Genomic DNA, 27,482 nt, shown 5'->3' on the forward strand with positions numbered 1-27,482 from the left:
GAGATAGCGAGAGCAGGAAAACAAGCAGGGGGAGTGGGAGAAGGAGAAGCAGGCCTCCCACGGAGCAGGGAGCCCGATGCTGGGCTCCATCCCAGGACCCTGGGATCATGACCTGAGCCGAAGGCAGATGCTTAACGGCTGAGCCACCCAGGTGCCCCTAGAGCTCACATTCTATTAGATGTCTAGGTTCTAGGACTCTTTCTACGTCAGAACTTTATTTATGCCAGAAAGAATTAAAGCTGTGTGACCTTGGCCAGGGCCCTTCCCTCTCTGGATTGAATTTCCTCTTAAAAGCAGTTGGACTTGGGGCTCCTGGGTGGCTCAGTCGGTTAAGTGTCTGCCTTTGGCTCAGGTCAGGATCCTACAGTCCTGGGATCGAGCCCCGCATCGGGCTCCCTGCTCAGTGGGGAGCCTGCTTCTCCCTCTCCCTTTGCCTGCAGCTTCCCCTGCTTGTGCTCTCTCTCTCTCTCTGTCAAACAAACAAATAAATAAATAAATAAGCGGTTGGACTTGATGGACACAGAGTCCCTATTACACTGTTGTCCCTATTACTTCTCTAGCATGCCTACCTTGTGATTTCAACATTTCCTGCCTGTATCTTATATCCCTTGCTGTGTATGTGTAAAATGTGGGCCCCAGTGTCCCTCAGGAAAGGCAAGGCCCTGCTCTAGGTCTGGCCATGCTGTAGGCACTGTGACAGGTCAGCAGTCCTGGCTGGTTGCCTGTGAACCTGTGGGTCTGGAGCAAAGAGTGGGTGGCTCCAGCCAGGTTCAGGTGATTCCCGTGTCAACACCACCATGTAGAGGTCTGAACAAAGAAACTATTGAGAACTAGAAACTGTGAACAAAAAAAAGTATGGATTTTGAACAGTTAGCTCAGGTACATAAATTATCTAGTTCAAGTTAGATTAGGAAACAAGACACCTCTCCATCGGGGCTCTGTCCTACCCCTAGGCTGAATTCCGCATGAGGACAAAGTTAAAAGTGGTATTCCATCCCAGATAGAGAAAACCGCCCAGACAAAACCTGGGTGGAGAGCCTAATGTGACTTAGAGAAAGTATATCTCTGTGTGGGCTTCCGTACCACTCTGATGGAATCTCCTTGGGACAGGGTGTTTGCTAGATTCCTGAGCGCTACTCCATGGGTCTCACGCATATTGAGCACCAACTCAGAGGTCTTAGAATGACCAGCAGAATACTACTTGGGTCCGTATCTGGGCAATGAGATCTCTGCATTGTATTGCTAGTTTAAGAAGCTCTCCAAATGGTTTTATTGTGTGTCAGTGTTGAGACCCACTAAGAGACCAAGAGAAGTTACTCTCTTGGCTTCCTGATAATAAGAGCCCCCCCCCCCCTCCTGGGCTCTTTAAAAACAAAACAGATGGGGCACCTGGGCAGCTCAGTTGGTTAAGCATCCAATTCTTGATTTTGGTTCAGGTCACCCTCTCAGGGTGGTGATTGTCCCTCTCCTTCTGCACCCCCCCCCCCCCAGGCACATGCGCTCTCTCTCATCAATCGATCAACCAATAAAATCTTTAGAAAAACAAATAAAAACAAATTGCTTCTTAGTATCAATCACTTTCTGGAAAGTTCTTGGTTTGTGTTTGTCTTCTGTACTCCCATCCCTTTTCTCACATTTGAATGTTACCACTACAAGAGTTGAGTCTGCACACAGTAGATGCTTAATAAATAGTCAGCAAATGAAGGAATGGGAGTCATCAGCCCACACTTAATGGCTAAAACCCTGGGAGGGAATAGGACTGCCCCTGAGGCCGAGTGGAGTCCACCAATAGAGAGGGGAGTTCAGAGGGCACCACATTTAAGGGGAAGGGGAGAATTAAAGAGGGGGAGGGCACGGCCTGGTGGGAGGAGCAGATTCTGAGGAGGGAGGCATCTACAGTGCCCCAGACCAGGAAGGAGGGAGGGGTGGCATGAGAGACAATGAGGTACGGTCACTCTGCGGCCGTTTAGAAAAAGGAGCTACTTGCCCCACACCCAAGCTGCTCCTAGACCAGAGGGGGAGATATACCTCAAAGCGTATGATTTCAAAACAGTGTGGTGCTGGGCTAGAGATAATGGCCAGAGTGCTATGGGAGTCCAAAGAGGGGGTCCCTTACCCCATGAGAGGGGTGTTGAGGGCTTCCTGGAGGGGGCAATGCCTATGTTAAGTTGATAGATAGATAGATAGATGGATGATAGATAGATAGATAGATAGATAGATAGATAGATAGATAGATAGGCAGGCAGAGATAAGTTGAGAGCTTATCAGGTAAATTTATTGGTAAAAGGAATCCCATACAAGGCCTAAACAAAGGCAGGGAGGCATGATAGGTTGGAGGCATAGAGGGGATCAGCGGGGACAGCCCCCCAGCAAGTTCAGGAAGCACTGCCTGAGAGGGAGCTGTGGGGAGGCCCGAGAGCAGTTAGGACTGAGGAGGATAAGCAGAAGTACCCAGGTGGATCCCTTAAACTATAACAGCCACCATGAACCCACCTCTCTCTGTTGACAGCTCAGAAGCCTCGCTTTGCCCTGAGGACCTCACAAGGACAATCTAGATGCCCCAGATCCCCTGTCTCCCCTTGGGAGACAAAAGAAAGTCACTTTTTAAAAACAATTAACCAAATTCTGGCAGCTGGAACCTCAGATAGTTTGGCTGCTGGTGAGACCTCAGGGTTAAATCCTTCATGATGGAAAGAGGAGGCAAGAAGAATGGACAAAACCTGTCCTTTTTACGGGCTGGAGTTGTGTCTTCTATTCTTCGAAGCAGCCCAGAACCCTTGGGGTGTGTGATGGGGGTGGAGGTGGTTCAAGATCTGTTCTCCTCCCAGCAGGTCCTCAAGGGTCCAGGCTGCCCCACCTATATATAAACTCCGTTAACCCATGCTGTACTGTGTGACAATGAGGAAAAGATGCTCCTCTGGCAGCATCCTGGTGCTGAGGCCCTTCTTAGGCAGTAGAGTCATGCCGGCATGTGACTGAGCTGGCAAAGCATGGGCTGGATTGCAGTCCCAGCTCGCCTAGAGTGTTTGTGCAGTGTGGAAACTGAACAGCTGTATGAAGCTGTCCTGTACCCTTGCCAGGGCCACCCAAATACTGTTTTGGGGTTGGGGGAACCTAAATCCCAATGCCTCCCCTACTACGGTCTCCAGGATTATTAGTTAATGTCATAAACCTCCTACCCCCAGGGACCCACCCTATTTTTTTGGCCTCCTCCCACTCTGGTTGTTCAGTCTGCAGGTCCTATGGAGCCCATGACATCATGGGATCTCTCCAAAATGGTCAGACTTTCCACTTGCAAAGGTGGGCCTTGGTCTAGCAAATCCCAGCCCCCCAGCACTTCAGGCCCATACCAAGGCTGCTCACAGGTTGCTCAAAGGCTGAGGCAGATGAGGGTAAAATCCTCCCCCTCCCCACCCTGAGCCACAGCTCCTCGGGTTCTCACACTGAGGCTCAGAGAAAGGAAATTACTTCCCTCTGGATCACACAGCTAGTCAGAGGCAGAGCCAGGACTGGACCTCCAGTCCCCTGATCCCCAGGCTGTGGTCTTTTTGCTCCAACGGTTGCCTTGGGGGAAAAGAGAAGGCAAGAATGTGCAGAATTCAGATTTCAAAGGCAGGGCTTTGATTTGAAATCTGAGTCCTAAAATCACAGTCCTCAGAGGCAGAAGGGCCTTGAGCAATTATGTTTCCAAGATTTCCCACAAGATATAGATTACCTGGGACATGATTGTATAGACAGCTTCTCAGGCCCCTATCGGGACCTGTCCATGCAGGGGGCTTGTGACCGGGACCAGCAACTGGTGTTTTTTAACAAGGAAAGTTTGGGACACTCCAGCTAGACCCACTCATTTTTTTTTTTAAGATTTTATTTATTTATTTATTTATTTATTTGCCAGACACAGAGAGAGAGAGTGCACAGCAGGGGAGGCAGCAGGAAGAGAAGCAGGCTCTTTGCCCAGCAAGGAGCCCGATGTGGAACTCAATCCCAGAACTTTGGGATCATGAGCTGAGCTGAAGGCAGACGCTTAACTGACTGAGCCACCCAGGCATCCCTAGACCCACTCATTTTACAGATGAGGAAATAGGCTCACACAGGAGAAGGGACAGGCTCACCATCAATAGTCATCAGGTCCTGCATATTAGAAAAACTGCAAGAGCACCTATATTATGAGCTCCAGGACCCTACACGAATTGATCCCAATTGCTTGTATGTAACGTAGAAATAATCCTCCCCTGCTTCCTTGGGACTACATATAGGAAGCCCTAAGCACAACACCTGGCAGAGAATGGGTGCTCAGAACATGGGAGCTTTCATAATCAATAGCATTATTATAATTTATCATTCCCTTTGTTTGATTTCTCCAAGTGATAATGTGGCCAAAGTCTGGCATTGAACCTGATAGCCTGGCATTCTAGTCTCCTGTGGAGAAATGACAACCACAACCATGAACACATCTGGTACCATTATTCCGAAGTAGAACTAGTTCCCCCCAAATGTACTGTATTATAAGAGTTGCTCAGGCAAAGAGATGAATTATCAGTTGAAACATACACAGACAATTTTAAATTAAATATGTATGTCTGCACAGCCCCTCGCCATACTTCTGGCGGGCAACATATTTTTAAGGAAAATTCTAGGGGCATTAACCATTTGGTTCATAGTTCTGTCTGATCATCCTGTAGGATGTGTGAAGACCCAGGCCCGACCCACAAAGGGTGGTCACACATTTGCTAAAGCCTCTGTTTGTTGGCCTGATGCTGCAGTCATGAATTTAAGACCCACTACTCACTGTGTGTCCTTGGCAAGTTGCTTCACCTCTCTGGGCTTCTGTTATTTCATCTGAAAAATGGGGCTAATTTTCAGAGTAGTGTGAGGATGAAATGCAAGCACAGAGGTAAGGCTCCTGGAACAGAGGCCACACTCCATCTCCATCTCCAGGCCTCCCTAGAAATTGGGCTCCATCTGCCTTTCCAGATTCTTCTCCCACCCAGGGGTAACCCTGTGTGTTCCCAGGCTCTGGTCACCTGTAGGATCTCACCCCCATCTCGACTGCACCAATCCTTCCTTCTCTAGAGGCTGAGCTCCAACACCACCTCCTCCTGGCAGCCTGCCCAGATTCTCCCTACCCCCAAACCAAATGAGGTATCCCATTCTCTTTCCTCCACTCTCAGCACTTGGTGTCTGTTTTAAGGTGCCTTCCTTTATGTATATGAGAATCCCTCCTTTTCTGGGGGCAGAGATCCTACCCTGTTCCCCTTGGCCTTACTCCTAGGTATCATCAAAAAAAAAAAGTCTTGCCCGAAGTGTGTAGATGTAGATTAATTTCATTGGCTCGCTAATAAGAATATCTGGGTGACCTGCCCCCATTTGCAGCCTTTCTGTATATCTAAGTCGCAGAAACCACTTTAGGAAAGAGATACCATGTGTTTCATTAATTTCACGGCACACCATTTCCTCCCCATTTTAACCTCTCTGAAATGGACTGTATCTTCCAGTGAATGGGCAATGAATACTTTTTAAAAAAAATCTTTTATTTATTTATTTGAGAGAGAGAGAGCACAAGTTGGTGGGGGGGGGGAGTGACCTGAGCCTAAGGCAGACATTTAACTGACTGAGCCACCCAGGCACCCCGAATATTCTTTTTTTTTTTTTAAGATTTTTATTTATTTTATTTGACAGGGAGAAGCAGCAGAGGGAGAGGGAGAAGCAGGCTCCCCCCTGAGCAGGGAGCCCGATGCGGGACTCGATCCCAGGACCCTGGGACCATGACCTGGGCCGAAGGCAGACACTTAACCAACTGAGCCACCCAGGCGCCCCTCAAGTATTCTTTGTTAATGATGTGTGAATTAATGCTACCTTTCCATCAACACCACCTTAGGTTTGATGAAATAAGGTATTTTCCCCACGTTGTAGCTGAGAAATTATAGGCACACGAGGGTAAGCCACTCATTCAAAGCACAGAGCTCTCACATAGAAGCGCCAGGCTCTAAACTCGGGCAGCATGATGGTTTAAATACAAATCTGGGGCACCTGGGTGGCTCAGTTGTTTAAGCGTCCAACTCTTGATTTTGGCTTGGATTGTGATCTCAGGGTCTTGGGACGGAGTCCTCCGTGCTCAATGGGGAGTCTGCTTGGGGATTTCTCTCCCTCTGCCCCTCCCCCTGCTCATGCTTGCTTGGGCATGTGCATGCAAACACACACACACACACTCTCTCTCTCAAGTAAATAAATAAATATTTTTAAAATAATAAATAAATTTTAAAAAATAACAAGGGGGGGCGCCTGGGTGGCTCAGATGGTTAAGCGTCTGCCTTCGGCTCAGGTCATGATCCCAGGGTCCTGGGATCAAGTCCTGCATCGGGCTCCCTGCTCCTTGGGAGCCTGCTTCTCCCTCTGCCTCTCTCTCTCTCTCTCTGTCTCTCATGAATAAATAAATAAAATCTTTAGAAAAAAAAAAAAATAACAAGGGGTGCCTGGGTGACTCAGTCAGTTAAGCGTCTGCCTTCAGCTCAGGTCATGATCCCAGGGTCCTGGGATGGAGCCCCACATCGGACCCCCTGCTTAGTGGGGAGTCTGCTTCACCCTCTCCCTCTGCACCGCCTCCTGCTTGTTCTCTCTCTCAAATAAATAAATAAAATCTTAAAAAATAATAATAATAATAAAATCCTGGTCTGTGGGTAAGCACCTCCATGATGACCCCCAATGATCCCACCTCCTGGTGTTCAAGCCCTGTGGGGATCTCTCCCTGGAGTGGGGACTAGACCTGGTGACTCCCCTAGAAGGAACAGAAAACGGCAAAAGCAGTGGGAGGTCACTTCTGAGACTGAGTTCCCTGAAGACTCTGGCTTCTGCCTGCCCACCATCTCTTGCCCTCTCACTTGCTAGCTCCAACTGAAGCCAGCCGCCATGGTGGGAGCTGCCCTTGGGAGAGGCCCATGTGGCAACAGCCAACAACCAACGAGAAACTGAGGCTCTCCACCTGCAAGGAACTGAGTCCTACCAACAGCCATCCGAGTGACCTTAGAAGCAGATTCCCCCCACCTGAAGTTTGCGATGGCTGCAGGCCCCTGACTGGAGCCTGTGAGGGACTTTGAACCAGAGGCCCCGCTCGGCCAGGCCTGGATTCCTGCCCCACGGAAACTGTGAGGTGGTACATGAATGTTTCCTTAAGCCACTAAGTTTTGGGGTAATTTTTTTAGCCAGCAATAGACAATGAATAGTCTCCAATATTTAAGACAGAGTACTTACTACGTTGTGTTCTGGGAACACAGAGATGAAAAGCCTTCAAGAGACACCTAGTGTTGGGGGGCGGAGGGGAGGCATACATGTGTGACTGTGATGAAGGGTAATTGGGAGGCAGGCAGGCAGGGACAAGCCCCCCACCCCCCAACCTCCACCTTAAGAGGAAACCACCCTTAAAAGGATTTTACACTGCCCTGGAAGGAGCCCTCCACCCTTTCCCATATGATAGATAGGTGACAAAAACCTGATTGGATGACAGGCGCAGGGAGGGTTCATCCGATGAAAATAGCCCGCCATAAAAACTCCTAGACTTAGAAACTCCGGGGGCAACCCCTTCGGGTCCCTTCCCTCCTTAGGAGCTTTGTACTATCACTTTTGCTATCACTCAATAAACCTTGCTTTGCTGCCCACCACTCTGTCTGGTCTACCTCTTCATTCTTCGAAGTGGCGTGACCAAGAACCGCGGGCACCAACGGAGAAAAAAAACATCCAGCAACAATTGCTGTGTTTAAACTGTGTTTATGGGGGTGGGACTGGAGGGGAGCTGCCTCCCTCACCCGTGCAGAGGGGACTTCAAGGGAGGTTATCACCGAGCACAGCAGCTTCTGGAGAAGGCAAGAGCTTCCCAGCTGACCAAGGCAAGGAGGCCGCAGGGAGGGAAGGAAGAGAACACACATCTCCTTGTCCTCCGTGGATCTGGGAAGTTGTAAGATTACACACTTGGCGGGAGGGAATCAGGCAGCTATATGCTTGACACAAGAGTCAGTGATTCACCCCAGCACGTCCCAGAAGTCTGAGTCAGCAAACTCTTCCCGGACCAGGTTTCAGTGAGAGTGTGGGTTTGAGCCCGCTGTGCGGGCTGCCTTTCTTTTTTTTCTTTTCTTTTTTTTTTTTTTTAAGATTTTATTTATTTATTTGAGAGAGAGAATGAGATAGAGAGAGAGAGTATGAGAAGGGGGAGGGTCAGAGGGAGAAGCAGACTCCCTGCTGAGCAGGGAGCCTGATGCGGGACTCGATCCCGGGACTCCAGGATCATGACCTGAGCCGAAGGCAGTCGCTCAACCAACTGAGCCACCCAGGCTCCCCCCCTGCTGCCTTTCAACCAGGACCAGGGTTGGCCTGTGGGTTGGACAGTAGAGGTGTGGTCAGGGTTGGAGGGAAGAGGCCTGCCTGCAGGTCACAGTCCAACTTTGGGACAGGCTGGGGCAGAGGATCAGGCCCTTCTTCTCCACGCTCCTCTTCACACCGGCCCTGCCTTAGCTTCTCTGGCTGGGAGATGAGCCTGGAGGATATGACAAGACCCTTCACCCAGGGAAGCCCTAGCAACCCCGAGAGAGAGAGGAAAGAGAGCCAGGCCAGGCCTAGGGAGAGGTCAGGGATGAGCCGAGAGTTGCAGCCCGCATGTCCCTGACCCCAGACAGGGGTCACAGAGGAGGATGCCCGGCTCTGGGTCCTACCTCAGCCACCAGAGCAGGGGAGTACAGTGATCCGCAGCGTGGGTTCTGACCAAGGAGCGAGTCCCAGCTCCGCCACTTCCTGGACATGCCCTCATGCCAAGTGCTTCATCTCTGAGCCTCTGTTTCCCCATCTAGAAAATGGGGATGACAATGCCCACCTCATAGGACTATCATGAGGTTGAAAGAGCTGCTGCTGACCATCTTGCTCTTCCACATTCATGATTTCATTGGATTTTCACAGCGACCCGTTTTGCGGCTGACAAGACTGAGCAAGAAGGGGAAGGGATTCGTCTCAGCTAATGAATAATGTCCAGTTGCAGTAAAATATCCAGAAACGTAAAATTTAGCCATGTAGCCATTTTTATGTGTAATTCAGTAGCGTTAACATATATTCACGGTGTTGTTCAACCAATCCCCGGAACGTTGTCATCTTGCAGGACTGAAGTGCTATGGCCGTTCCTCCCCAGCCCCTCAACCACCGCGCTACCTTCTGTCTCTGTGAGTCTGACTATTCTAGGCTGCAGCCGTCCTGTTTCTTTCTTTCTTTTTTAATTTAACAAAGTTTTCTTTTTCAAGATGTACCGTTGGTGGGATCTGTGAGCGCATCCTCACCAGCAGCGGGGGCATCTCCACCCTTGGTGTTACTGGTGTAAATGACTCGAGCTCTGGGCTTCGAAACTAGTTTAATAAGTCCTTTACTGAGGAGATCCTGAAGGGCTGCCCTGGCCAGGGGACCTCAAATCTTCTCTCAGAGACAATAGCTGGGGTTCTACGCTTAGAGAACTTTTTTTTTTTTTTTTTTAGATTTCATTTATTTATTTGACAGAGAGAGGGGGAACAAACAGGGGAAGCAGCAGGCAGAGGGAGAGGGAGAAGCAGGCTCCCCACTGAGCAGGGAGCCCGATGTGGGGCTCGATCCCAGGACCCTAGGATCACGACCTGAGCCGAAGGCAGACGCTTAATGACTGAGCCACGCAGGCACCCCTACGCTTAGAGAACTTAAAGAGTTTGTCATACGTAGCTTTGTTGCACAAGACCAGGTCATTGAGCGTGCCCCGAACCATGCCTTTGGACCGTTTCTTTTTGGCCTTGCCCCCAGATCTGCTCACTAGGTCTTTGTCTTTCTTGGCTGACTTTCCTGCATCTTTCTTCTTCTTGTCCTTGGGAGGCATCGTGAAGCTCGGAGATCAGCGGCCACACTTACAGCCTCCCTAAGATGTCGGACAAAAAATGGAGCTGTCCTGTTTCTTAAAGGCCCATCTCTGTTTTGCTGTTGAGCCATCTGTTCTCGGTGTCAACAGAATGAATTTGGATATCCTGGGCTGCAGGAGTTCAGGGGAGCCCAAGTGCTTCAGGGGTAGGGAGATCAGGGAAGGCTGCCTGGAAGAGGAGAAGGAGCAGGAGGAAGAGACCTGTACCCCTTGCCCTAGAAGGTAGAGAGAGGCAGTGGTGACGCTGACTCAAGGATGCTTGTCCCCTGTGGCCTGCCCTTTGGTTTATGATGGCCACCTCAGCAGTACCAACCTTTGCCCCCAAGTAGGTTCCCATCACATGGGTGGAGACTCCAGGCCATCTCAGAAGCCACTGGCTTGCCGAGGACCTGTGGCAGTCCTGTGTTCGCAGCCTCGAGAACCATGGGGACAGGCCCACGCAGCCAGTCCCTGCGAGGACCACGGCCCACCTACGGCAAACTCCAGGAGCCCTGGGGGAAGCCTCCAGAGAGCCGACTGCGCCGGGCGCTGAGCCTCAGACAGGGGCATGAGGAGTCCAGGCCCTCAGTCGGAGGCCCAGAAAGGCTGGACATGCCCGGTCAGGAGTGGCTGCCAGGGGGCCCGGAGGACACGGAGCAACTGATCCAAGCCCAGCAAGGAGACAGCCGGCGGTGGCTGAAGCAGTGTCAACAGGTTTGGCGGAAGGTTGATGGGTGGACGGGGGAGGATGGGCGCTCCACAGAGAGGGACCCATGGCTGCAAAGGTTCAGAGGTAGAAACATATGGGGCCAAGGACCAAGAAGACAGCAGAGCTGTCTGGAGACGGGTCTGGAAAGAGAGGCATCCAGGCACCATATTTGCAAGGGCCCGAAAGGCATTTGGGATTTACCCCACAGGCACTGGGGAGTCACGGAAAGCTTTAGAGCGGGCTGGTGATATGGCCAGAGCTGTTTGAAAATGATTCATCTGGCAATGTGTTGGATGGGCGGATTTCGCTGGAGGCAAGGAGATCAGCCAATAAAACTTCCCCGGCGTTACATCTGGTGTTCCTCTGCCCCAGGAAAGGGGGCATCCTGACCCCCTTGGTGGGAGCTGCTGGCTCCTGGCCAGGCCTCCTTATTTTAGGAGAAAGGGGCTCCTGTCTCTGGGGTCTACCACCACCTCGTGGCTATGGCTGGAACAACACTGAAGCCCACCGCACAGTTGTGAGATCAGGACCCTGATCCCCCCCCTCCCCTGTCTTCCAGCAGGTGAGGAGAAGGTGGAAGAGCTTTGTCTCCAGCTTCCCTGGTGTGACCCTGAGCCGGCCGGCCTCCCCACAGCCCCCTCTGGGCACCACCAGCTAAGGATGTTGGAAGTGGTGTTGGCCCCTGCTACACCCAGATGGACTGGCCATGCCTGCTGACCTACCTCTTCGCGGCCCCCTGGACACCCTGCATGGACTGCTCCTGCATTCCTTACATGGTGCCCCGAGGCCTCTGCCACCAGCTCACCCGAGGGTCCTGTGATTGCCCCTCGGCCCTGGTCCTCCACTCCAAGGCTGGCTTGCCACAAAGACCCCAAAAGGGCTGAGAAGAAGGGGGCTCAGTTCTGTTTCCTGGTGGATTCTGCCCTCTGGGCATGGGGGCACCCCTGGACAGTGACATGTGTGAGGGCCTTAGAAACCTGCCTAGAAGTAAGGGTATTGAGAGCATGGGCCCCACACAAGACCAGTCATGAACTTCCAGGACAGAGCTCAGTGAAGCCAGACCGATGGCTGAGGGGCTCTCGCACATTGCCTGCCCACCACCCCCCTGCCATGCCCCACCTGCCCGCAGCTAGTGGTGGGCAAGGCTTGGGTCTCCCTCCCTGACAGCAAGCCCCCCAGGGGCAAGGACTGAGTCAGGGAGGTCGTCAGTACCAGAGCTCCGTGGCTGAAAGGCCCAGGCCTGTATATGGTCACTTGTATCCTCACAGTGTCGCAGTGAAGGAAGCAGGGGAAGCCTTCCCTCCCTGTGTGACAGAGGTGGAAACTGAGGCCCAGAGCGAGGAAGGAATTACTGTCTTTGGGACCCCTGGCCCCACCCCCACCCAGCTCCCAACCTTCCGAGTGAACACAGGAATAAAGATTGCTGAGCTGAAGTAAACTATTTGCCTAGTGATTAACTTGCCTTGGGGCTGGGGGGTAGGCTTGGCTCAGAATTTGCCAGAATGGTGGAGCAGGAGCACCAGGGGCAGGTCCCCGATGGGTCCCCAGGAGGCTGGGTCTTTCCTGCCACTTCTCTTGACCTCACTCCCCAGAGGAATTGCCACCTCCCCCTGTGCTGACCTCCAGCCAGCTTTGGGGGACTTGCTTTACCTCTGTGCTCACTCTGAGGCCCAGAAAGAGCAAGGGGCTCGTCCAAGTCCACACAGAAGGGAGGGTCTTACCCCAAAGAGCCTGAGCTCTTTAAGAGATGCTGGTACTTCTTGTGGGGTCCCTGAGGCTCTCTTGGCTCAAGCAGACCCAAGGTCAAAGGTGAGGGGGCAGCTGCACGCATCCTAGTGCAAGGTCTGTCCTGGGATGGTGGGGAGACCTGAGGGTCCAACCAGACAGAAAGGGGGGTCCCTGTTTCCACAGAGCCCAGAACTGTGGCAGGGCCACTGAGGAACAAGAGGGCTCCTGGGGAAATCTTGCCCCAGACAAATCACTGGGATCAGAGACTGGGGTGACTGGCTTGGAAGCTGGACTCTGAGAGCTGACCAGAAGCTTCCAGCCCAACTAGTCACAAACTTTAGATGCCCGCTGCTCTCCCACCTTCTGCAGTAGCCCCTGGGGTGCCTCTGGGGAGCCCCAGGACTCCAGGAAGCATAGTTTGAGTCCATAGCTCTGGCAAACCCTCTGGATGTCTAGAGGATGAAACTGAGGCCCAGAATGGGGAGGTGTCCTCGTTGCCCTCCAGGTCTCTGCCCTCGAGGCTCAGCCTGGCCTCTGTGTCCCCAGGGACTTTCTAGCCCAACTTCTTGCTGTTCTCCTACTTGTCATGCTCTGTGACCAGTTTGTCCAGTTATGAACTTTTGTCATCCACAAAACAGAAGGTTCCATGGGGACCTGGCCTGCTCACCACTAGGACCCCAGTGCCTGGCTCAGAGCCCAGCCCATACTAGGTACTCAGTACGCTGTTGTTGAATGAATGAGGTACTGGCCCAAGGTCACCCAGTAAGCTGATGGCTGGGTGGGCCTATAGCTCATGGGTTTGGGGGCTCCCACTCAGGCAGAATAGTTCAACCTCAGCCTCATCAGCAACCCCGTCATCAAGGAGCATATATTTGGGCCCCTCGGCTGAGGCCTTCACCAAAACACACACACACACTCTGATAAGTTGTTTCCAAAGATGGTTGCAACCCTCCATCCCATGGTGCATGCATGTCCTCTTGAACTGTGTCTTGGCCACACCTCCCATCCAGAGCGGTATTCTATTTTCCCTCCCCTTGAATCTGGGTGGGTCCTATGACCAGCCTGGACTAACTGAATGCGGTAGAAATAATGATCTGGGACTTCTGAGTTTGGACCTTAAAAGGCCTTGCAGCTTCTGTTTCTGGCCTCTTGGAGGCCAGCTACCATGTGAAGGAGTCCAGGTGACCCTGCCCTGAAAGTGGCCCCTAAATAGATACATCATATTCTCATCCCCAGAACCTGTGAATTTTGCCTGCTATGGAAAAAAGATCTTTACAGATACAATTAAATTAAGGACCAGGGCACCTGGGTGCCTCAGTCAGTTAAGCGTCTGCCTTGGGCTCAGGTCATGATCCTGGGGTCCTGGGATTGAGCCCCACGTCAGGCTCCTTGTTCAGCAGGGAGCCTGCTTCTCCCTCTCCCTCTGCCCCCTGCTCATGCTCTCTCTTTCTGTCTCAAATAAATAAATACAATCGTTAAAAAATTAAGGAGAGGGCGCCTGCGTGGCTCAGTCATTAAGCATCTGCCTTCGGCTCAGGTCATGATCCCAGGGTCCTGGGATCGAGCCCCGTGTCAGGCTCCCTGCTCGGCGGGAAGCCTGCTTCTCCCTCTCCCACTCCCCCTGCTTGTGTTCCTGCTCTCACGGTCTCTGTCTCTGTCAAATAAATAAATAAAATCTTTTAAAAAAAAAATTAAGGATCTTGGGATGAGGAATCATCTTGGATTATCAGGGTGGGAGGGGCCTAACTCCAACAAGAAGCTCTCTTAAAGAGATGCACAAAGGAAAAGACGCAGAGGTTGAGGCCATGTGAAGGCGGAGGCAGAGAGTGGAGTGATGTGACCACAAGCCCAGGAAGCCTAGGGTCGCCCGCAGCCACCGGTGGCCACCAGCAGAATCAGGAAGGATCTTCCCCTAGAGCCTCCAGCACCTCAATCTCAGACTTCTGGCCTCCAGCCCCATGAGACAAGACATTCCTGTTGCTTTAAGCCACAGAATCCGGGGAATAGTTACAGGAGCCCCAGGAAACTAACACAGTGTTTGTGTGATTCTGCCTGGCAGAGACTGGCCAGCTGTTCAAACCCGGATGTGCCGGCTAGGTGACATTTCCCAGACTTCTTTGCACTCTGGTGTGGCTGTGTGGCCAAGCTCTGGTCAGTAGAGTATGAAAGGAAGTGACATGCACGCCCCCCCAGACCCCACCGCTAAGCCTCCCCGCCCAGCCCTCAATGCTTCCCTCTTCGCTCCCAAGCCTGCACAGTGCAGAGGACCCAAGGGGGCTTTAAGGCTAGGGGATGACTGTGGCACAGAAACAGAGCTCCCTGTCACCCATCTCGACTGTGACAAGGCTGCAAAATAGGCCTTCGTTGTGTGAAGCCTCTGATTTGGGGTCCACTCGTGACAGCCACAAGTCTATCCCAACTATTTCATGTCAGCTCTGTGTGGTTCCTTCGGGACTGGAAACTTCCAGAAGGCGGGACAATTCTCTTTTCGCTCACTGTGAACAGCTCACCTTGGACAGTGTCTGCCTCCTTGTAGGTGCTCAGGAAATAGTTGAAGTGCTGAGTTGTCTGCAGCCGAAGAGTAGGAGTTAGCCAGGCCGAGGGAGGGAATAAGTGTTCCAGGTAGAGGGAGAGGCATGGGAAGCCCAGAGAAGACACGGTGCATCTGGGAGGTGCAAACCATTTGAATGGTCTACGACAGGACAAATGTCCCTGGCTCAGGCTCTGGACATACGTGTCACCAACGGTCCCCCTCCCCACCTCCCTGCCTCCCCAGCTGTGCCCTCCTCGGGCCTTGTTATCTTGGTTTTTCCTGCACATGAAGACTTCACTCTCCTGGGGTGGGCGGGCCACCGGGAAGGCCCCTGAGCCTCCAGCCAGGCTCTGTGACTGCCACTCACACACTCATGCCCCTGGGACCTCAGTTTCCTCGTCTGTCAGAGAGAGAGGATAACCTTGCCTTGTCAGCTTTTGGGGGTGGGGTGAGGTGACAGGAGAAGGCCTGGGTACCACACCGAGCTGGGCCAGAGCCACAGCAGGGGCTTGGGTTCAAACAAGGTGAGAGGGAGGGGATGTAAGGCTGCTTCTGGGCGGGCCAGCTCCTGAGCCAGCTAGCAAGCTGACCTCAGAGGACATTGCCGACCTCATGGGTCTAAGTGGGAGGCGGTGGCTCCCCTTGGAGGCCTCCCTGATGTGTGTGGCAGGGGTGACCTGTGTGGAGAGATGACCCTGTCAGCACAGAAGCTCCAGGCTCTCGAAGGGCTCCACCCTCAGGTCCTCCTGTGCCCAAAGGTCACATAGAGCAGAGCAGGCTTCGTGCCTTTGCGTTCTGTTCCTGCTGCCCACAAGGGCAGAGCCTCCCAGGCCTCTCCTATGCCATGGGGGCTCAGAGCCAGGAGCTGGAGGGGCCTGGGACCCTTCAACCTGTCCCTGCCCCTCTGCATGTTTCCAGAACCGGAGAGCTCACTGTTTATCAAGCCCTGCTCTTTCCATGGGACCTCTGCCCTCAAGCTCACAGTCCTGCTTGAGAGGGAGACAGACAGGCAGACAGACAGATGACTAGCTGTTCTGTTTCGATGCAGAGTGGGGTAGGAGCTCACAAGGCAGATCAAGCAGGAGGCCCTGATTCCTGAGCCAGTGGGAAACTCTGGGCTTGGTGGGACATCTTTCCCCAGCTTCCTGCAGCTTGCAACCATGCCGGATGGGAGGAGGCCGCCAGCAGGTGGGGGAAAACATCCTGCAGGGGAAATGGGGCCACTTGGTTGCCGTCATGGGGAAGGCAACAAGGCAAGCGGGGAACACTGCATCCCCAAGCACCTCTCAGAGTAAGGACAGCGAATTCAGCTGGAAGGGTACTCGGAGACCAACGGTTCCAGGCCATTCATTTTACAGACGAGGAAGCTAAGGTCCCACAGCAAGCCAGAACTCTCTGCCCACCCTGTGCGCCCAAAGCCCCTTTCCTCGGGGACAGGGTGGGCCACAAACTCAAAATGTCCAGGTAGTCAGAGGGGGCCAGGCTCGGCCCGAGCCTGAGCGTCAAAGCTGGGGCCCCAGCCCCTACCCTGCAACTAACTTGTGGAGGGATTTTGGGCCAATGATTACCCTCCTCTGTAAAATGGAAATTTTGATCTCTGCGTCTCCCTGGGCTGAAGGGCACATCAAGTGCCAAGTGTGCAAAAGCTTTGCAAATTGGGGCGTGCCGTGTCCTGAGAAGGAACACCGTTGCCTCCCCCTCCTTACCACCTTCATCATCAGGCAGGAGAGCAACGTATTTAAAAGCTCTATAGCCAAATGCCCGAGTTAGGGCCCTGGCTCCGCCACTAACTAACTGGGTGAACCTGGGCAAGGCGCTCACCCCTCTCTCTGCCTCAGTCTCCGCATCTGTTCAATAAATACAAAACTGGTCCCTCCTCACAGGGTTGTTGTATTTCCCAAGTTAACACATGCAAAGCACTTAGAGCATTTGGTACTCGGTTCTTAGCAGCCAGTTCCAGAAGCTTCACTTGATGTGACCCCAGGTGGGTCCCTTCTCTGAGCCTCAGCAGCCTCCTCTGGGAAATGGGGGCGCTAATAATAGCATCAGACTAGAGGCATCTTGGGGATGAGATGGGCCAAGGCACACAGGCACTGAGCCCGGGCCAGCGCACAGAAGCGCCCGTTCAATGAGAACCTGGCGCTCAGAGCCCAGTGTGTCTTCAGCTCACCTTGGCCTGGCTGGGCCTTGGCAGGGCCGTGGGCATCAGGATCCAGGGAAGTGGGCCCAGCCACAGACCAGACAGCTGCCTTGGGGCCTCCCAGGATGCAGTCTCTCCTCTAGTGCCAAGGCAGGAACGGGCGTGGGAGGGAGGCCTCTCCTCCCCTTGCGCTGTGGTTGTCACTGAACCGCCCTGCCCCACCCCCACGAGGCCCCATCTCCCTTCTCTGAGCTCCAGACACAAGCAGTCAGTTCAGCCAACACTCAGAGCCCTGCTCTGGTGAAGACTTCAGACGGGATGACATGCACGGCCCCTGAATCCACCACGGCGACAGCCACGGAAATGAACCCGCATTCCAGGAGCTGGCTCAGGGAGCAGGTGTGCCCGGAGATGGGTCCTTGGAGGGCGGGCATCGGAGAAGGCTTCCTGAGCAGCGGACAGCAGTGCAAGTGCGCTTCTCCACAGTGGAAGGGTTGGGAAGGGCGTGCCAGGCAGAGGGAAGGGCGCGGGGATGTGGCCCAGCTGGAGTGTTGGGAGATTCAGGCACACCTCAGTTTTCCTGGGGAACAAGTGGGAGCGGGGCAGGTGAGGACAGATCCACAAGGGACAAGGCACAAAGGACGAGGGACACCACTTCACCTGGGGAGCCGTCACAGGGTTTTCAGTAGCTGAGGAAGAGGGATAGCTTAAAGATTCCCTGTGACCACTCCAGCCCAGAGGATGGTGGGGACCCTCTGGGCGGAGTGCAGGTGGACTGTTTCCATTTTGCAAATGAGGGTTTTGAGGCCCCGGTGGAGAGGCGGGCTTGAATGGGTCACACCCAGTGAGATGAGCCAGGCTGAGCGCCCTGTACTCCACACCAGGTCCCCACCATGTGCGTGGGACAGGTCCACCTTCTGTCTTCTTTCCTCTGCTGGGTTCCACCACCCCAGTGGGGAGCTCCCAGAGGGCGGGGTGCTTGGCCCTCCGCTTCCCAGGGTCGGCTTCAATCCTGACAGCTGGGGGTGGATGGGTTGGTGAGGACGGGCGCCAAGGAGGCTGGCCACGGGTCTGGGCCCCTGCTTCTGCCCTTGGCGCTGGACACCCTCTCAATCCTTCCACACCCTCCTCCTACTTCTGTCCTCGCCTCCACCCTGGAGCCAAGCAACCCACCTCTCCACCTTTGCTCGCACGGCTGCTCCCTCCTGGAACGCACACCGTGACTAGTCAGTGTGCTTATGTTAAATGTCCATAGACCAGGGATGGCTGGAAGGCTAGAATCCAAAGCTGTTCTCAATGTCTGCCACTTCACCTGCCACAGCAGAAGGGCCCTGGGGACGGGTGTAAACGTTCCACGGGGAGGTAAAGTGAGCTGAGCCTGCACAGTGGGAGTGGTCCCAGAGGACACTCCTCCTGGTCAGACTTCCAAGTTGCTCCACAAGGGAGACTCCATTCCTGGAATGGGGGCTGGGGCAGCCTGTTCCCAAGCAAGGATCCTGTATCTTCAGAGACATCGAGTAGGGGGTTTGGTTGGTTGGCTCAAGGGGCTCAGTTACCCATTTGCTCACTAGTTGTGTGACCTCTGGGAAGTCTTTCATCTTTTCTGGGTTGTACTTTTTTTTAATCTGGAAAATGAAAGGATTGGATGGTTTTCCAGGTACAGCTCTTTCTATTTCAATTAACAAGAAATTCAACCTAAACTAACTTGAGGAAGAAAAGAATATATTGGTATACCTAACTGAAAAATTTAGACACAGACTAACTTCAGGTATAGCTTGATCAGGGGCTCAAAGCCTATCCCTAGGACCTGTGTTATCTCCCTCTCCCTCTCTCCATCTCTCTCTCAGATTCATTCTCTCTTCATGGTCTCCTCATGGATCTGCAGCAGCTCCCAGCCCTTATATCCAGAAACACAAAGGGAAAGAATGCTTATCTCTGTCCACGGGCTCATCTCTGAACCAGTCACTATGGCAGGTAATGCAAGGCTCTAACTGGTCAGGTCTGAGTTGTCTTTCCTGGAATCACATGGGACAAGATGGATTCTCCAACTAAAATATAAAGCTCTTACAGGAAATAGTCAATTGCCCAAGGTCACACAACTCCCCCCTCTCCATGTTTACACAGCCCCCCTTCAACATGTCCCAAACTGTCTTCCCAGTCATCTGGTCCAGGCTGCCAACTCCAAGCTTTCCATAGGAGGACCAGAAAGCTCAAAGGTCAGCATATCTGTCAGGGTCCTCCAGAGAAACAGAACCAGTGTGAGACATATATAAATACGGATTTATGGGCGCCTGGGTGGCTCAGTCGTTAAGCGTCTGCCTTCGGCTCAGGTCATGATCCTGGGGTCCTGGGATCGAGTCCCACATCGGGCTCCCTGCTCAGCAGGAAGCCTGCCTCTCCCTCTCCCACTCCCCCTGCTTGTGTTCCTGCTCTAGCTATCTCTCTCTCTGTCAAATAAATAAATAAAATCTTTAAAAAAAAAATCTTAAATACGGATTTATTATAAAAATTGTTTCATTATAGAGATTAAGTCTGCAGTTCGCCAACTGCAGACCCAGCAAAGCTGATAGTGTAAGTCCCAGTCCAAGTCTGGATCTAAGTCCAAAGGCTAGAAGAAATTGGTGTTCCAGCTCAAAGACAGTTGGGTAGAGAGAGTGAATTCTGCCTCACTCCACGTTTTGTTCTTTTCATGCCTTCAACTGATTAGATGAGGCCCACTCACATTGGGGAGAGCAATCTGCTATACTCAGTCTACCAGTTCAAATGTTAATCTCATCCAGAAGCGTCCTCACTCTCCATATGCCACTTCCACCAGCTAATCTTGTTGGCCTCATCTTCAAAATTCATCCAAATTCTGAACTTGCCCTCCCTTTTAGTACCATAGCCCAGGGCTAAGCCACCATCCCCTCTCATTAGGACCATGTCCACGGTTTCCTATCTGGTGGCCCTCTTCCAACTTGACCCTCTGCCATCTACTTTCCACATTTGTCCAGGGTTATGCCTCTAAAGCTAAAGTCAAATCCAGGCACTCTTCTCAAAACTCAGAAATGACTTCCCTGCTCATACACAGCAAATCCCACGGCATACACAACCCAAACCTATCTGGCTACTTTTCCAACCTCATCAGGAGGCCTTCCCTCTTACACCTTGTCCCTCAGCTCCAATCACAATGACCTTGTTGTTCCTTAAGCATATTGATACACTATCCCACCTCAGGGCCTTTGCACTTACTATACCCTCCACCTGCAATGTTTTCTTGCAATACCTGCCTCACTTCTCTGCAATGTCTGCTCATTAATTGACTTATCACAGAGGAATTCCCTGACTTTTCTATCTAAAACAGTTCCTCCCATCCCATCCTTCCTCTCTGCACCTTACCCACTCATTCTGGTCAACATATGTTCTTATTCTTATTCTCTCTCCCACCAGAATGTCAACTTTATGAGTCAGGAACTTGATTTGCTTTGTGACCTGCTGTATCCCCAATACCTTATGCATAGTAGGTGCTCAATTAATAGTTATTGATGGTTTTAGTGATGATTTTTTGGATTTGGCACCAAAAGCAAAGATAAACAAGTGGGACTACGTCAACTAAAAAGCTTCTGCACAGCAAGGAAACCATTAATAAAATGAAAATGGAATGGGAAAAAATATATGTAACCCCTTATCAGAGGTTAATAACCAAAATGCATACAGAACTCATGCAGCTCAATAGCAAAAACACGATCCGATTAAAAAATGGGCAAAGGATCTGAATCAACATTTTCCCAAAGAAGACACACAGATGGCCAACAGGTACAAGAAAAGCTGCTGGACGTCACCCGTCATCAGGGAAATGCAAGTCAAAACCACAATGAGATGTCACCTCACACCTGTTAGAATGGCCATTAGCAAAAAGACAAGAAATAACAAGTGATGGCAAGGATGTAGAGAAAAGGGGGCCCATCACTCTACCCAGCCTCAGAGTCATTAGCGGGGGTCTTCTCTGGATCCCACTTCTCTGGGTGGGTGGTAAATCATCTTTGGCTATTAATAATATGCCCCCTTTCAACCACACCCCAAGTTTGTGCTAACGAGGAGACATTTGGAAGGCGAGGGCGGGCTTGATACCAGAGGAACCAGCCCTGTGATTAGAGGGTTGGAATTTTCAGTCTCACCTCTGGACCTCTGGGGAGGGGAGAGGGGCTGGAGATTGAGTTCAATCACCAATGGCCAATGATTTAATCAATCATCCTATGTAATGGAACCTCCATAAACATTCTAAACAATGGGATTCAGGGAACTTCCTGGTTGGTGAACACATCAAGGCACTGGGAGGGGTGGTTCTCCTGGAGAGAGCCTAGAAGCTCCACATCCTTTCCACATTCTTTGCCTCATGCTTCTCTTCCATTTGGTTGTTCATCTGTATCCTTTATCATATCTTTTATAATAAACTGGAAAACAGTGTTTCCCTGAGTTCTATGAGCCTTTCTAGCAAACTACTGAACTTGAGGAGGAGGTCTGGGAACCCCTGATTTATAGCCAGTTGGTCAGAAGCAGGTGACAACCTGAGACTTATCACTGGCTTCTAAAGGGGAGACAATCTATACAATGGAATATTAATCAGCCATCAGAAAGGATGAATACCCAACTTTTACATCAACCTGGATGGGACTGGAGGAGATTATGCTAAGCGAAATAAGTCAAGCAGAGAGAGTCAATTATCATATGGTTTCACTTATTTGTGGAACATAAGGAATAGCATGGAGGACACTAGGAGAAGGAAGGGAAAAATGAGGGAGGGGGGAATTGGAGGGCGAGATGAACCATGAGAGACTATGGACTCTGAGAAACAAACAGGATTTTAGAGGGGAGGGGGGAGGGGAGACTGGTTAGCCCGGTGATGGGTATTAAGGAGGGCACGTACTGCATGGAGCACTGGGTGTTATACGAAAACAATGGATTATGGATCACCACATCAAAAACTAATGATGTATTGTATGGTGACTAACATAACATAATAAAATTTAAAAAATAAAATCAAATAAAAAATAAAGGGGAGACAATCTTGTGGGACCCAGCCCTTTGCCTGTGGGGTCTATGCTAAATCCAAGTGGTTAGTCTGAGGACTGAATTGTAGGGCACCTAGTTGGTATCTAAAGAGTTGGAGAATTATTTTTTTTAAGATTTTATTTATTTATTTGACAGAGAGAGTACGAGAGAGAGAGAGAGAGCATGAGGGGGGAGGCAGAGGGAGAAGCAGACTCCCCACTGAGTAGGGAGCGCAACACAGGGCTCAATCCCAGGACCCTGGGACCATGACCTGAGCCAAAGGCAGATGCTTAACTGACTGAGCCACCCAGGTGCCCCAAATTGTTTAATGTGAGGGAAAACCCACATGTTTGGTGTCAGAAATATTGTGAATATAGAAAGAAACGGTTCTTCTCTTAGATGGCTATGAAAGAGAGTTCTCAGGAGATAACAAGTGAAAGCATTTGGAGTGAAGGGGCATAACGCTTGCAGCCCATTCTCAAATAGTGTGTATACAGGTTTATATATATGTACGTATGAATGACAAAATCAGTGTGGCAAAGATTGGTAAATCAAGGGGAAGGTACACCAACCATCCTTGCAACTTTCCACAGCTTTGAAATTTTTCCAAAATAAGAATTTTTACAAATAAAGCAATACCACACCATCGCAAAAGGGGAGGCAATCGGACGGTATACGTCTCCTGATAGAAGAAACAGTACCACCTATGAAACAATCTTGCCAAAAAAAAAAAAAGTCGAGCCTGCGTCTTCTGAAACTTCTATATCCCCAACTCCCAATTTACAAGATCCCCCCCGGGGGACAGAGAAACATGTTACAATACACCACAGAGCTGCAATCAGCGAAATCCAGGCTATGGTGATCCCTACAGGACAGACTGCCAAGCTTTTTTTCAACAAATTAGCTGCAAAGAAAACAAGAGAGATGCAGGGGAACTCTAGAGTAAAAGAAACCTAATATGTTAGCCAATCACAGTGTATTAACCTTATTTGGATACTAACTCAAACTATTTTTTTTTTAAAGGAAATTCTTTAGGAAGTATCTGGCACTTGGAGTGTTGACCAGACATTTGATGGTACTATAGAACTATTCCTTTTGCAGGGGGGGTGGGTGAAAATTATACTATTATATTAATGAAAAACTCCTCATCCTTTAGATGATCCTTGCCTTTCATGGATGAAATGATGCACCGTCTGGGATTTGCATTAAAGGTGAGGGACAGCGATGGGAATGCAGATAAAGTAAGATCAGCCCTGAACTGAAGCAACGGGTGGAGACTGCCTGATTTTATGTTCACGATTCTCCACAATCAAGAGCTTTGGCAAAGCAATCCTCTCGGTCAGTGGCGACCGGGTGGAGGCAGCTCACGTACCTACAGGAGCTGTGCAGCCCAGTTCAGTCCCTGGGATATGAGGCTGGGGGTGCTGGATGCGGGAGACAGCCCTGGAAGAGGACCCACAAAGCGCTCTGTCTGATGACAAAGACGGTGTCCAGGACGACTGTGAAGAATTTGTTCCCGATCGTTCTGTAAATGTGAAGCGTAGATGACACACGCAGGCCGGTTGTGGCCGTGAGCTACTACCGCTGTTACCATTGCTGCTGGTGGCCGTGAAGATGCCCCACAGGGCAGGTCTCCGCACAGCAGAGGACACGTACTGTCCTGAGGAGGACTTGAAACCCAGAACCTGACCCCGGGAGGGGCAGGAGCCGGGCGGGATGTTGGACGTTCCAGCCAGGCCCGGCGGAGGTGGGAAGGAACACTTACCTCCTTATATTTGGAAATCTGTGGGCAGTGTTTATTTGCTGGGAAGTCTGGGTTCCTTCCCCAGCTGGTGCTAGAAGCCGCAGCGGCCAAAGGACAAGCACCAGGGGTGGCTCACGAGTGGGTGGCTTGGGGTGGCGCTGAGGGCAGGGCTGCTGGCCGAGGATTAGCTGCTGACTCATCGGGGTCAGAGGTGGTGGCCTGGCCGTGGGGGAACGTGGGCGAAGCCACCAACTTGCTGGGTGGGCTCAGATAAGCGCCCTCTCTCTGGCCCTTGGTTTCTACATTTAAGCAGTTCTGTTCAGGGGCGCCTGGCTGGCTCTGTTGGAAGAGCGCACGACTCTTGATCTCCGGTTCGTGAGTTCGAGCCCCACGTTGGGTGTAGAGATTACTAAAAATATATAAACTTAAAAAAAAAAAAAAAGCAGTTATGTCCAGTGTCAGACAGACCCAGGTATGAATCCTGACTTTGCCGCTAGCTGGCTCTGGTGTGGCTAATGGCAGGCAGACTCCACTTTTTCTCCACAAAATGGAGACAAGAAAGGGACCAACATTACGGGTTGTCCTCAGGGGTCAGTGAGGCAAGTGTGGAAGTTCTTAGCATGGGGTTCGATGCTCCAGGGGCACTCACTACATCAGACCTGGTGGTGTCCCCTTGATGAAGGTCCTTCCAGCTCCAAAGAGACCACACATGTAAATCTTCCATATGAAAAGACACTGTAAAAAAAAAAAAAAAAAAAGGACACTAGAAACACAGGAGACAGAGGAATAAAGGAGTAACTTAACAGTGAAAAACCTGCCAAATACTTCAGTGAGGTCAACATCAACGATGATAAGCGATATGACAAACATGGCACTTTATCTCCGTGATCTTCCCCCCAAAGCCCACGGATCCTACCTAATCATGAGGAAACGAACTGAGAGACATTCTACAAAATACTAACCATTTGCTCTCAAAACTGCCTAGGTCATTAAACACACACATAAACACACACATACACGCACGCATGCGTGAGGAAAGTCTTAGGAACTGTCACAGTCAAGAGGAACCTGACTAAGGGGCACCTGGATGGCTCAGTTGGTTAAGCATCTGACTCCTGATTTTGGCTCAGGTCATGATCTCAGAGTCCAGGGATTGAGCCCCGCATTAGGCTCTGAGCTCAGTGTGGAGTCTGCTTGAGGTTCTCTCTCTCCCACTCCCTCTGCACACACCCCTGCTCTCTCTCCCTCTCTCTTTCTCTCTCTCTAAAATAAATAAGTAACTCTTTAAAAAAGAAAGAAAGAGGAGCATAAGAAGGCAAGGGGACTAAAGGTAATATGGCATCCTGGATGGATTCTGGGACAGAAGGACATAGCTTAGAAAGGAAGGAAATCTGAAAAAGGTTGGACTTTTAGTTAATAATAATGTGTAAATATTGGCTAATTAATTGTGACAGTTATGCCACACTAATTCACACTAAGGTGTTAATAGAGAAACCTGGGTGTGGAGTATGTGAGAATTCTCTGTTCGACCTTCGCAAATTCTCTGTAAGCCTAAAACTATTCTATGTTAAAAAGTATCAAAAGAGAGGGGCGCCTGAGTGTCTCAGTCGGTTAAGCATCTGTCTTCGGCTCAGGTCATGATCCCAGAGTCCTGGGATCGAGCCCCGCATCGGGCTCTCTGCCCAGCGGGGAGCCTGCTTCGCCCTCTCCCTCTGCCTCTCTCCCTGCTTGTATTCTCGCTCTTTCTCTCTCTCTGTCAAATAAATAAATAAATAAAATCTTAAAAAAAAAAAAGAGTATCAAAAGAGGAAAAAAGAAAAGAGACAGCGTGGGAGAAAATACGTAAATATCTAAAACAAGGACAAGGTCTGTGGCCAGAATACACAGGAGCTCCTGTACACAGGCAAAGGAAGGAAACGGGAAAATTCACAGAAGAGGAGAGAAACAGGTCAGTACTCACGTGAAGATGCCCTACGACGGATACAGATTAAAACAACAAGGAACCACCACCTTCTCACCTGATGAGAAACCGATGGTGTCCGGTATTGATGAGGGCACAAGGACAAAGTCAGTGTCTGCAGGAGTGTAATCTCTGGTGTAATCTCTGGAGGAGGCAATTTGGCTGTAAATTTTTAAAATAAATATGCTTGTGCCTGGTGTGTTTGTTGCAGCATTATTAGTAATAACCCAAACTAGAAACAGCTTTGGCCCATCAATAGAAGACTATGATGCTCCCCTAAAATAAAATACTCTGCAATAGAGCAAAAGCATGAGGTCAGCCTTTGGCACAAATAGTGTAATAGTCACAGTTAACATTGTACCATTCCTCCTGTGGGCTAGCCTCTCCCTCGGTGTAATTTTCACAACTCTGTGAGTTCATCGCTATTATTATTCCCATTTTGCAGATGAGAAAATTGAGTCACAGAGATTAAGTAACTTTCCCAAGGTTGCACACGTAGTAAATAACAGAGTGGGGATTTGAACCCGGCAAGCTGGCTTGAAACAACAGCAAAAAAAAAAAAAAAAAAGTGGACACACAAATCTGGGTGCCTATATGTATATACAAATGCATAAACAAACACCTGATAAATGTGCTCTCCTTTAGAGGGTGTCCCACAGGACCAGCCAAGAGGGTCCTTGGCTTCACACAGGATAGAAATCAAATGGGAGCTGAGAGGAAGTGAGAGCAGAGTTTATCGAAGACATAGAGTGCACACAGAGACAGAGATCTGGGAGACTTGGAAAGGAAGTAAGAGTGAGTCTCCTCTTGGCTCGGGGCCTCGGTTATTAAGGATTGTGGTCTGGTGCATGCGTCTTCTCAGGCATCCAGGAGCAAAGATAGGTGTTTACGTGTCCCCCATAAGTCACTTAGGCCCTGGAGCTAGGGGTCTCAGTGGGTCAGTGGTCTTGGAAAACATTCATGACAACCCCGCCCAGTCACTCCTTAGATGTTATCTGTTGTGCAGGAAGACTCCAAAGACATCATTAAACCCTTGACCTCTACAAGGAGGACACACATTATCTGTTCTACAATGCTGCATGAGGCAGGAAGTAGGGAGAGCAAGAACAGAAGCAGGAAAAGGAGCAAAAAAAGCAATTTTTTATGGGGTCTGCTTAGTTTCCTTATCTCAGCTGCGCTGGGTTTCAAAGTGCAGGGAATTTTCTTCCTTGAGCTAAGGTCAAAAATAGAAGCCTAACTTTCTCCAAGACTATAAAATCTAAGTGTAAATGGAAAGTGCCCAATACTAAATTGGCACTATTAGGATTTTGCTGTCATTGAGCAGAACTGTGGGCAAAGGAAGCTGAGCTCAGTTATTACAGAGTTAGAGATTCTGGTGTTTCATACCAAATTTCGTGTTTCAAATCTTAAATGACAGTCATTTGTTTGATGTTTGGTACATTGATAGAGCTTCTGTAATTTAAGAAAAAAATTTAATGTATTTCTTAAAGACTATCCTGACTGCAAGTCAAAAGCAAAAAGGACAAAGGCCATGAGTTTATCTGGGGTCTTTGGCAGCTCTAGTTTTGTTGTTGTTGTTTTATGATTTATTTATTTTGAGAGAGAGCGAGAGAGAGAGCGTGTGGGGTGGGGGCAGGGGCAGAGGGAGAGGAGGAGAGATAATCTCAAGCAGAACCCCCCACTGAGCTCAGAGCCCAACGTGGCACTCTAGCCCACGAACCTGAGGTCATGACCTGAGCCAAAATCAA

At 50.7% G+C, this 27,482-nt stretch overlaps 1 protein-coding gene and 1 pseudogene across 2 annotated transcripts; one reads left to right on the forward strand and one right to left on the reverse strand.

Moving 5' to 3' along the window:
• Positions 1-9,270: 9,270 nt before the first annotated feature.
• LOC118016324 lies at positions 9,271-9,871 on the reverse strand (annotated as a pseudogene).
• Positions 9,872-10,029: 158 nt separating this feature from the next.
• CUNH11orf86 (chromosome unknown C11orf86 homolog) lies at positions 10,030-11,959 on the forward strand. Of its 2 annotated transcripts, none has more exons than XM_035012392.1 (2): positions 10,030-10,603; positions 11,158-11,959. In XM_035012392.1, exons 1-2 carry the CDS (start codon positions 10,334-10,336, stop codon positions 11,254-11,256), a joined length of 369 nt encoding a protein of 122 aa, XP_034868283.1. In that variant the 5' UTR covers positions 10,030-10,333; the 3' UTR covers positions 11,257-11,959. The 2 variants fall into 2 exon arrangements, with proteins under 2 accessions (XP_034868283.1, XP_034868284.1); XM_035012393.1 differs by having other exon boundaries at positions 11,161-11,273.
• The last annotated feature ends 15,523 nt before the right edge of the window (positions 11,960-27,482 follow it).

This window comes from Mirounga leonina, unplaced genomic scaffold (assembly GCF_011800145.1).
Source record: "Mirounga leonina isolate KUSES-001 unplaced genomic scaffold, KU_Mleo_1.0 Mir_166, whole genome shotgun sequence".
Lineage (NCBI taxonomy): Eukaryota > Metazoa > Chordata > Mammalia > Carnivora > Phocidae > Mirounga > Mirounga leonina.